The sequence below is a fragment of the Nannobrachium achirus genome (assembly GCF_963921795.1).
Source record: "Nannobrachium achirus genome assembly, chromosome: 9".
Taxonomy (NCBI): domain Eukaryota; kingdom Metazoa; phylum Chordata; class Actinopteri; order Myctophiformes; family Myctophidae; genus Nannobrachium; species Nannobrachium achirus.
The window spans coordinates 60,310,162-60,322,438 of NC_137818.1; the positions used below are offsets into that span (position 1 = coordinate 60,310,162).

Below are 12,277 nucleotides of genomic sequence, written 5' to 3' on the forward strand. Positions count from 1 at the left end.
TGCATGAGTAGTCCAAGTTGCTTCTTTTCACCTGACAGGGGGGATTTCCCCGGTTTGAACGTAGCACGTGGAAGGAACACGTTATTCCAACCAGTTCCATTCCCCTCCATCAGGCAATATAGAGACCAGGATTACTGCATGTTTTTGTGAGGGTATCTACCCTAGGAGTCACGGGGAGAACATGCAAACTCCAGAACATGCAAACGACAACTAGCTACAGACAACTAGCCTGTTAGGACGCTTATGAAGGATGGACAACCAGCCTGGTGGAACTCAAAGGACGGACAACCTACTAGCCTGGTAGGACTTGTATGAAGGACAGACAACCAATAGTCCAGTCGTTATATGAAAAAACCTAAAACAAATTGCAATAGTAGCAAACTCAACTGATTCTGTATCCTCATTATGTCCTTAGTGAGGGAAAAAAAAGTCCCAAGGAATCCCATCAGGGGAAAGTTTTGAAAACGACCTACCTACCTTCACTTACTATACACTACACTATATAGGAAAACATTACTCCCAAAAAATCTGCTTTAAGTGGGATGTGAGGGGTCAAACTAGGGGTTTTTAATTATTCTGAATCCATTGCAAGCATTTGTTTTGCATGAAAAACATTCCTTTGGCTAAAAACGGACCCCAAAAGACTGAAAATTGATGACTCATCACTAAACCATCGTTTTGAGGGGCCATTTCTTGCCCAAGGAATGTTTTTCAAAACCCCTAGTTTGACCCCTCACATCCCACTTAAAGCAGATTTTTTGGGATTCATTTTTCCCTTTATAGTGTAGTGTATAGTAAGTGAAGGTAGGTAGGTCGTTTTCAAAACTTTCCCCTGATGGGATTCCTTGGGACTTTTTTTCTCTCACTAAGGACATAATGAGGATACAGAATCAGTTGAGTTTGCTACTATTGCAATTTGTTTTAAGTTTAGCCTAATTTTGGCCTAGAATTACTAGACTACAACCAACCAACCTGCATGAGCTGCTGTTTGAGCTTCTGGCTGTCGGAGAAGTGCAGCTCGCTCAGCAGGTCCGACACCAGCCCGGAGGTGGGCTGGTGGCGCAGGAACACGTCGCTGTTCCGCGGCGTGGAGGAGAAGCGCTGCTGGATGAGGCCGTTGGTCCGTTGGGAAGGAGCGTGACCGGAACGGGGAGCGGAGCCAGGAGGGCCGTTGTTGTAGCCGCTGTCCTGGTCCTCTCCCTCCTCTCCCCCCGGACCCTCTCCGCCCGGACCCTCCTCCTGGCTGTCGTCCAGCTGGTCCAGGTGGAGCTCCAGGTTCCCCACCGAGTCGAAGGGGTTGAGGGACAGGGCGGAGAGCTCCCGCCTCAGACTGTTCTTCTGCTCGCGCTCCTCCTTCAGGGCCTCCAGGGCCTCATCCAGCTGGCGCTCGGCGATCTGGCGGAGGCGCGCCGCCTCGTCCAGCTGCGCCCGCAGCTCCTCCTGCTCCTCCCCCTTCTGGTTCACCTCCAGCTTCAGGGTCTCGAACTCCACCTGGAAACAAGAGCGGCTCTCGTTAGGATTAGGGCATTCACCAAATATTCGAATATTCGAATATCAAAGTCACTATTCAACGTTGTTCACCGAAGTCGAATATTCGCTTTTTTTTTCTCTCTCTTTAAAAAATATATAGTTTATAAAGCGTGGCTAGATAGGAAGTCATAAGAATGAGTTGTCAATGCCCCTGGTGGATGAATTTGTTAATGCTCAAGGGTGGGGGACCCCCACCCTGACAAGCACTTGGAATTGTAGGTATTAATGTGACTCGGTTCCACAGATAAATATTGTGAAAATAGCAGATCTACATGCTCACAACGCCTTGCGTTTCACAATGTTCGCCTCTTCACAATGTTCGCCTCTTGCTTACTTAATATTTGACAGTTTGGCCAGTCCTGTCGAATATTCGACCATTCGAATACTTTGAGGTCGAATAATTTGAATACTAAAAATCACTATTCGTGAATGCCCCAGTTATGATCGATGGATACTGATACCCCGAGGGGAAATATAAACCCCCTTCGGTTATTTTGTTGTTGTCGTTTTGCGTTTCCTTTTTTGGGTGTGTTGTTTTGCAAATATTTTTACTGCAGTGCTTTGGATTTGTTTCAAATATAAAGTGCACTATTATTATTAGGTCCATGACATTTATCAAAATGTCACATACTGGCAAATGTACACGGACAAAAATACCCTAAAGGAGATGGTCTAAATCGCTGTTTCCCAAACAGTTGGTTGGTACGCATTTGTGGGTCACAGACAAATTTTGTATGGGTCAAGAATACTGTGATGTTCTCAGGAACCGGAGGCAGAGACGTGTCCAACAGTTTAGCGTCACATTTATTAAAGGCTCTTTCAGCGTGAATAATGGCATGTAATCTCACAAAGCGTAGCACGTAGCTAACGCCCTGGAATGACGCTACTTCCCCCCAAAGTCCCGGCAAAAGCCACAACAACACCACGTGACATCCGGCCACAGTTAAAGGGGCCGCTATAATTTTTTTCCAAATGATTTTTCAAAAGAAACCTATGCATTAATACGAATAAATAAGAAAATATAAAACAAATGTTTAAGAAGTAGGGAAAATAGCCTTGCGACGTGTCTAATTTCTCTTTTGGGCCTTGAGCTAAACATTTTGGGAACCACTGGTCTAAGTTATAATAATGGTTTAACCGGCCTCCTAGTTTCTTTGAAGCACTAAAGCGTTCTCGCAAAATTGTTCTCCTTGCACTGTACTTACAGTATGTGACCATTTACATTGTTGTTTGTTGACTAGGGTTCATGTAATTCACTCCAATACACTTGCTCTGGATAAAAGCATGTGATAAATGCCTAAATGGTACATTTTATGGAGCCACAGTGCTAGAGCACATCCATTCCATCAATGCCGACTGTACTCACACTTTGCCAAGGCCTCCAACCTTAAATCACACTCTGTTGTATTAACTTGTTCAGTCCCATTGCCGTGCAGACACCAATAATTCTATTGGCATCATTCCGTGATGCGGAAAACCTAATCGGGTCATAGAAACGGATTCAATAACATGGACGTGTGCAGAATTTGGAGATTTGGGGCAGATTATACAAAACTGCAAAGTGTGACCAACTGACCATCTATATCTTATCCTTTAATTCACCAAGTGTGTGTGTGTGTGTGTGTGTGTGTGTGTGTGTGTGTGTGTGTGTGTGTGTGTGTGTGTGTGCGTGTGTGCGTGTGTGCGTGTGTGTCTGTCCCTGGAATCATTCGGGGACTACCCAATCGAACAACAAACATGGCATGTGTGTAGGGGTGGGCGATATGGTGATAATTATCGTTGAGACGATACAATGTCTCCACGATATGCCTTTTCAGAGGTATCGTATATATCGTGATACAACTGAGGGAGCCTTGTAAAAATCGTTAATACAGAGATTCATTGCAGAATTCAATTTAAACCTCATTTTGGTCTAAATCAGTAGTTCTCAAACTTTAAAATGTCATGGTCTCCACTTACCTCTGACAGTATACAAATGAAACCAAATGGACCCGTTACATACTTGTAAAGTTCAATTTAGACCTCCCAAAAGCAACCCAGAGAGTCTAGTTTTTGCCAAGTTACTTGAAAAATAACCATAAAAACCAACGTGAAAAAGAATCGTGGTAAAATCGTATATCGTGATACAACTTGGGAAAATATTGTGATATTGTATTTTTCCATATCGCCCACCCCTATATGTGTGTCCCAGATAACTCGAGGGGCTGCAGTGCCAAGTGTTAAATCAATTGGACCAACGGTTTCTTAGAACCAAAAGGTTGCACTCTATCTCCGTGTGGTTGGGGGTTGGGGTGTAGTTCACTGGCACCAGCTTCCCTGATTGGCCGAGCTTTGCGTGACCAAATGTGAGAAAATGTGAGATAAGCTTGAAACTCCAACATGTCAGACGACAATGTACGACGACTATATCAGGTAAAGAAGTATTGCACAAATAGGTGGGCAACTGGGCATGGATTTCCGACCCAAGTAGGCTGGTTCCCCAAGGCAGGGGTTTTCAAAGTGGGTGACGGGACACCCTGGGGTGCCATGACGGCAGTCCAGGGATGCCGCGAGATCAGTGTTTCCCCTACATGCATTAAGCAGTGGCGGGCCGCCGCTGCTTCAAATAGGGCCGCCACTGTATGATTTTCACTTTCACTTTTTTTTTTTTTTTTTAAGATTTTTTTTTTTTTTTTTTTAAGAAGTTTTTTCCCCCCACAACAATGTAGCGCTCATGTGAAGCATAGCGTTCTAACTTCTCTCGCTTACATACGGTTGGAAGGGTATATGTCTAGTTTCTCCCCCTCCCCTCTCTCATTAAGTCCAGTCAGTCAGTCAGGCAGCTGCCTCGTCGCGCTGAGCACCTCTGATTCTGAGCTGACTACGTCTTTGCCCCTCGTTAGCATATTTGCTACTGGTGTGTACAATTAGAAGATTTGGGCTGTGGATAAAAGCAGTGCCTCAGCGACGGGTCTGAATCATGTAGTTTACCGCTGTTTGGCAATAGTAGGCTTACTTGTCGCATGCTAAAGAGAGCTAAGTGCTAACACGGTTGTCATTCTCTCACTGGTTAGATGTGGAATAGAAACGAGGGATGCATCACCAACACTGTCATTAGGCAACAAACATTGTTGACTAGTCAGAAATAAACTTTGCTGTTGTTCTTTGCTACATGCACACACAGAGTGTGTAGCAGTGGTGTAAAGTAACTAGTAGTCTACATTTACTTTACAAGTACTGTACTTAAGTACTATAGGAGTATTTCAAATTCTCAATACTTTTACTTCTACTCCACTACATTTATGACATGATGGCTATAGGGTGTGCCAAATGTAGTTCTAAGAGCGGCCATTTCTTGGGTAAACACAGCCTAAAGGTGGTTGCACACTGCTGCGTTTTTCGGGCCGAATATCGGAGTGAATTTCTGAGCACGCAAATAAAAAAATCAACCTCACGTTATGTCAGTCACGTTTGCACACTGCCGCCCGTTTCGCGCACCACTCTGTCCCTTGCTCTCTCTATCTCTCTCTCTCTCCTTGCCCTGAAAAACGCATTTCGCAACGAAAAACGCAGCAGTGTGCAACCAGCTTTACACAGGTGTTCTGATTAGACTATAGCATTAGTTCTATGCAATCAAACAATTGAAACACCTGTGTTTTGACCCAAGAAATGGCCGCTAAGGACTACAATGACGTAGCCGCTGGCACACACTATACGCAAATAGCCGATCTACAAGCTCACAAAGTGACGTGTTGTGAGCTTGTAGAGCTTGTAGATCTGCTATTTTTAAAGGATTTTAAATTTTTTATACATTTGGAAACTGTTATGATTACTGAGAACTTTTACTTTTAGTACTTAAGTTTTCATTTTTTATACATTTGGAAACTGTTATGATTACTGAGAACTTTTACTTTTAGTACTTAAGTTTATTTTGACACCAATACTTTTGTACCTTTTTCTTATTCCACTAATTTTTTTATTCCAGACATCTACTTGTAAGTTGTAACACAGTATGTCTACATTAGAATGTTGATACTGTACCTTTTCCACCACTGGTGAGTAGGATTGGTTCTCAAAGTGGGGTCCGGGGACCCCGAGGGGTCCTTGAGGGAGTTCCAGGGGGTCCCCAGGCCCCAGCCAAATGATAGATAGTTATGAACCAAATAGACCCTTATGGGTCTGTAGCTCAGAAGCCCCCCCCACCCCCCGCTCTCCGCAATTCTCCCCCACTCCTTCAGCTTCTGGCTAGGGGAAACACTGGAGATCATTTGATAATATTTGAAATTTATTTGGACACTCTAAGAAATATTGAGTATCATTTTAAACTTGAAGTACAAAGTTATTTTCAGTCAGTTCTAACCAAAATGGCTATTATCTCAACGTTTTCCTCGCAACATAATGACTAAAATATCGTCACTGCCAGGCAGAAACCTCTGTCGCACAAAACTAGTGAAAACAGCAGATCTACAAGCACACAACTCCTTGCAGTTTAGTCAATTTTATAGATGATAAATACAAAAAGAAAGGTTTTGGACATACAAGGTTTCACCCCGACAATGACGATATTCTATAAATTTAAGGTGCTGGGAGTGAAAAGTATAATGTAGGGGTGCCTCGGATTAAAAAAATATTTATAGGGTGCCCTGAGACAAAAAAGTTTGGGAACCCCTGCCCCAAGGACACCAGTCGGGTATTACTAATTTGTAATAGTTTGTCGGTAGATTATCCGTCTCTCTCCTTAGCAGAAATCCTGTATATGTAAATCAACTACCTTGCTGTTGATTAGTCACACGATTCAGGTACTCAAGGAGACAGGTAAAGGCTATCAAGTTAACAGGGAAGGCTCAACACCCAACCCATATCAACTTTCCATGAGTTGACGGAATAAAAATACTGACATAAACTGTACAACATTAATCAGATGACAGTACAACAGTCAACATCAAAGGCGTGCTGGAGTTTCATCTTCATAAAGCTTGATGTCTACGAACAACACCAGGTCAAATGAAGAAAACAGATACACTACAGCCAACATGCATGATTTAGGATTAACGTTTTAGGTATTTAATTATAAATCATTTAGATGTAACTGCCTATACTGTATTAGAGAATTATCTGTTAAACAGCATTTCTTTGTAATTATTTGATTATTTGTTAAATATTTAAAATATCTTTGAAATGCCTTGCTGAAGTTCAAGTTTTACAGTAGGACATATTCAAGCTTAACCCTTTTCAAGCCACGGGGAGCCCCTTAATATTAAAACCGGAATATACCGGACATCTGAGCAAGGGTGTCTCAGCCGCGCCGTCGTTTACCGTACTTTGTCATTAAAAACGAAATAAATGATTTTTATCAGAAAATCGGCGATCGTCTAACCTTCCCTAGTCACCACGCGTCCATCGATAGCGCATGGCTGCTCTGACATGAAGCAGAGGTGACGTCATGGCCTTTCCTTCTTCATACTTCCTTGGCTGCCGTCCGTTTACTGTTTGGGGATAACATTAGCATAGCTGGAGTGCTAAGGGCTAAGCTAGCCAAAATGGTCACATCGACTGTTCAGTCATTCTTGGATTATATGCTTGGATTATTATGCGCACGGATCGCGCACGCGAAACGCACGGGGAGATCGATGCTCGGCCAAAACTACCACTCTATCCCAACGGAGATCCAGATAATCACGTCGCTGAGCTAATGACCTGGGGGGGGGGGGGGGGGGGGGATAAAAAAACACTCCAAGAAGGAGTGGTGGCGGGCTCATGTTTATAAACATAATATTATGTCTCAGATCACAATACAATAACAGAAATTTCACGGCTAATCTACCAACAACCATTCTATTTTGGCTGGCAAACTGTTAAGTATTGTCAAATTATTAGATTGCTTGGTTTGGTGAAGACAGTCTATAAACTAGTAGTTGGGATCTGTCCCATTAGTTACTCGTTATTAGATATAAAGACTGCCATTTATGGATATACAGTATTCATGGCTGGATAAAACTAGTCTAGTAAAGTCTGACCCAGATACATACGTAGGGGATAAAGTGTTGGCAATGATATGCTAGAGAGCTTTTAAACGACGATACAATTACAATTTAGGCATTTAGCAGACGCTCTTTCTGCAGAGCAACTATTACTTACAGGTGCAAAATCTGAGTAAATGTGAAGCCTAGACAACAAATAAATAGTTACATGAGTAGAGTGCAAAGAGAGCAATTAGGAAACTAGGCTACCAGGTAAACATCACACCTAGCATCTGTCACATAGCAACACACCGAGTTTATATGTTGCCTGTTTTCATAGTTAAGCCATTTCTACAGGGTAACTGTTCGATATTCATGCACATTTACAAAGCGAAAATGTACTTCAGCTTCAAACAAACAACACTGGCGCTCATGATGTGTGGTGAACAGCATGAAAGTGGCGGAACACATACTTTGGAAAATATGTGCTAGAACTTCGTGTTCTGACTTGTAAACAGTTTACTCTGTCGTTGGTTTACTGCACAGAGTCAGACACATGGTATTGGGCAGTGGTTCTCAAGCTGTGGGTCGGGACACCCAGGGGGGTCCCCAAATTATTTTGGGGGGTCCCCAGATGATTAACTTAATGTGCCACATTGTTTTCTCACTTAACAGTAAACAAACCAACATAAAGTTTAAGTTTATAGATGGTATCTACACATTTCTAAAGTGACAATTTAAGGACTTTTTAATACCTCTAAAATGACAAATTAAACATTGGCCAAACTGTCAAATAGAGGCAGAAGCATGTAGATCTGCTATTCTCACAATAGAACCGTGTTATACAAAATGTAATTCCTAAACTCTTGGTGCTCGTCAGGGTGGGGGTCCCCAGTTAAAATATGATTATTTTGGGGGTTGCGACATGAAAAGGATGAGGACACCTGGTGTTGGGTACAGCCAAAGCTCTCACCCTCCGAGGAAAGGTCCTATTTTTCAGGCTGACACAAACATAGATTTACTCACACTTGCAGACTCATAAAGCCGACGGATGTGTCATCTATGGTCCGACTGGATAATAAACATGGATTTTTCTGACATGATGTTTAAAGGCATCTCTTTTTAACACTTCATGGTAGAGATTAGAATTCCCTAGTTGGGGGCGTAAGTGATATGTATTTGTTAAAATGAAAATCTGATAAGCAATCATTACTATAGACTAGTGTTTGTTCAATAACAGGGGTAGTCCCGGCCGTCACTCCAGGTCTTTAGGAAACAGAAAACAGGGTTCCCACACATTTTTACCAATTAATTTCCAAAACTTTTCCAGAATATTTAACCAGATTTCCAGGACTATATAACAATAATTCAGCTCAATAACAGGTCGCTTACTCCTATGTGCAATGCCCAAAGACAGGCAGTGTATGCCAGTGGTTCTCAACCTTTTCAGGCCGTGACCCCCGAAATAATCATGTTTTAACTGGGGACAACGGCACCCTGGCGAACACTAGGAGTTGAGGAATTTTGTATAACACGGTTTTCACGGTTGTGAAAAAAAATAGCAGATCTACATGTAGATCGGCTATTTTCACAATTTCTGCCACTAATATTTGACAATTTGGCCCATGTGTAATTTGTCATTTCAGAGGTATTAACAAAATCAATAACCAAAGACAATACATAGCTATTTTTTTCCAGGACCTTCCAGGACCCTTGATAAATTCCAAAACTTTTCCAGTACTGGAAAAATAATTTTTCTAATTTCAAAATATTTCCAGGAATTTCATGACGGTGGGAACCCTGAATACAGAATTAAACATTCGTTTTTCTGTTTACTAAAGATCTGGAGAGACGGGAAATACTTGTTACCGTTACCGTTGTGAACATAGAACTTTTAAACTTTTAACAAAAACATATCCCTTACAGTACCTTTAGCACACTGCCACAGCCCAAGTCATTTTAAAGTAATTCATGAATTACCCAATGTTCAGAATCAAACTCGGGCACAACACACTGACAGCCACTAAGAGTGAAGCTCATCAACATTCACAAGCAACCCCCCCCCCCCCCTCGCACACACATACGAAAACACAAGATTCTCTCTCACTCTCTCACACACACACACACACACACACACACACGCTTTTCTTCCTCCCGTCTGTGAGTGAGAAAGTAAACAACTCACAACAGTGCCAGCAGCTTGAACGGTGTCACCTTATTCATGAAGCCACTCAGGACTGTGTACAGAGGGACTTTCTGATCACATTTTAAAAACAATAAAATAGGAAAGAGGGTCCTTAAGGTCATTTTAGGATGCATACTGAAAAGGTTTTTTTTACGACTTTTATGCAGAGTTCTTATTAATCAACGCAATCACCCAGCAAAGTCTTATTTCCCCACAAGATAAAGAAATGCTAACAAAACGCATACCGGTAGTTTCTCTTATTACTTCGCATGCCTCCAAAAAACATAGAATTTATAGGGTGATGAGGGCATGCCAATACATAAATATTTGGAAGTCAGAGCAAAAAGGCAGTATTTAGGCTCTAGTCACAGTACATCCTCAAGTGTTGATGTACACAACTCATAGGATCGTTCTAATGGCACCAAATGAACCCGTAAGGGGCCATTTAACACTCCTGTGACATTACATTGACAATGAGGATGTTTGTTTACAGTGCTGTCAGATGTGTTTTTACAATGGAGACCGGGGGCAGGGGTAGTCACACCAAATTCTGGGCCCTGGGTACAAGGATTCACTCACATTTTGTGCTTTAACTGTTGAAAAATACAGATATACAAGCTCGCAGCGCGGCGAGCTTGTATATCTGCTATTTTTGAAAGATCTTGAACATTTTTGCAAGTCTGAATATTTCAACTCCTTCTAAGTTTTTTTTTAAAAAACCTATGTTTCTAGAGCTTGTATATCTGCTATCTTTCAATAGCTAAAGCACAAAATAATTAAGGCCCCTCCACCTGGGACCCTAGTAACTCAGTCCCACTTTTCCCCTCCCCCTTGTGACGCCCCTGACCTGGGGGGGTGTTTCACTGACCTGGTTCTCCTTGAGGACAGACACCTGTTTCTGCAGCGAGGTGTTCTCCTCCTCCAGCTCACTGTTGTCCTGCAGCTGACGGAGCTCCCGGACCTTAAACTCCTTCATCTGGTCTCTCAGGTGGCCCTTCTCCGCCTCCAGACACTCGCACTCCTGTGGAACATCAAAAAATGTCATAAATGTCAAAAAAAAGAATTGCATAGGCAAACATTGTAACCAGTCGTTCTCATCAAGCGCTGTTCTGCGACCCACCATAGTTATTGGCTATCAGGCAGCAGGTTTTGATTAACGATCGTGGAAGAAAAAAGTAAAAAAAAGAAAAAGAGTGCTAATTGTGAGAAATAATTGATTCGGCTCCCCTTATGTAAGGGGCAGGCCTTATGAAGCATGTCAGTAGACGCACAATAAAATCCTCAGTAACTCGGGATTGTACAAATTAACTCAGAGACCCAAGAGAGTGTACAAACTGTTTGCACACTCTCCGGGTTATAATAAACGAACGCTGAGGACTATAGCAGCTCCGGGAGCAACGGTTACCTTCTTCAACTGGGAGGAGACCGAGCCGAGCCTCTCGATCTCCGCGTGGGCGTTTCCCAGCGAGAGGCGCGACTGTTTGAGGTCCGCCTGCGTTTCGTCCAGGCGCGTGGCCATGGCGGCCTCCTTGGAGGCGGTCTCCTGCAGCAGACTCTCCTCGCGGCACTCTCCGTCTGCGGCCGCGCGCTTCTGACTGGTGACCGTGTCTGCGAACGCCTGCGGAACACACACCGGAACAGAGGGAGTCAGTTACAAAAGTTAAGTACAGTACAGTAGCAACTACTGGAAAAATATGCTGTTGGCGTACAGAATAATGCCAAACCTTTTGCACATGTACATCTGAGGATGCTCTTTTCTTTTCCTGTTGCTCTTTTTGCCTTTTGCACTCCTTTATTTTTTTTCATTTTTACGTCTTACTATTATTTACACCTTTTTAGATTATTATTATTATTATTATTTTTAGATGTGGTTTGCTGTTATTATATTGTTTTTTTTTTATATACGACTGCATTGTCTGAAGGATGCCAAACAAAAACAAATTTTACTCTTATGTACCTGTACAAAAGACGTAAAACAATAAAGTACAACCTTGAACCTTGAACCTTGAGAATCACTCAAACTACTGTCTGCTTAGAAGCAAATGGCATTACAAACAACTGTTCATGCTCATTTTTAAGTCGTTTAGACATAACCATAAACAAGGAAATATATTGTCGCTGTTGTGCGGAAATCTTCTTTTTCAGGATATGTGAAATGTTCCAAATGGACCCTTGTACTTTCCATTGGGTAAATATTTATAAAATCACAGTAAACAACTTTCACTTAACTTAACCCATTTAGAACGGGTACACATTATTGTGTATTATTATTTTATGCTTTAACTATTGAAAAACAGCAGATATACAAGCTCACAGCGCGGCACCGAGTGCCGCGCTGCGAGCTTGTAGATCTGCTATTTTTGAAAAATTGTGAAAATTAGAATGTTGACAGGATTCTATAAGTGTCTTTTGAATCCTTCTAAGATTTTTTGAAAAACCCATGTTTCTATGTCAGCAATCTGGCCAGCCATCGTCAAAGAAAAGGTCCTTTTCACTTCAGCTGGAGCTCAGTTAGTCTGTTCTTGAGAGACTACTATGTCAGTGGTTCTCAAACGTTTTCATGTCAAGGACCCACAAACTGATATTTATTTGGCCATGGATCCCCATCTCAAAATATCGAGTT

General features: G+C 42.3%; 1 protein-coding gene across 1 annotated transcript in view; it reads right to left on the reverse strand.

Annotated features, from left to right (window-relative positions):
* Nucleotides 1–12,277, reverse strand: part of LOC308291035 (protein bicaudal D homolog 2) — a gene marked incomplete at its 5' end in the record, with an annotated part of 60,058 nt that overhangs the window by 30,929 nt on the left and 16,852 nt on the right. Inside the window, 3 exons of the mRNA XM_080732949.1 lie at nt 973–1,491; nt 10,523–10,675; nt 11,060–11,272. Coding sequence (XP_080589075.1) covers nt 973–1,491; nt 10,523–10,675; nt 11,060–11,272 — 885 coding nt within the window. The remainder of the gene's footprint in view (nt 1–972; nt 1,492–10,522; nt 10,676–11,059; nt 11,273–12,277) is intronic.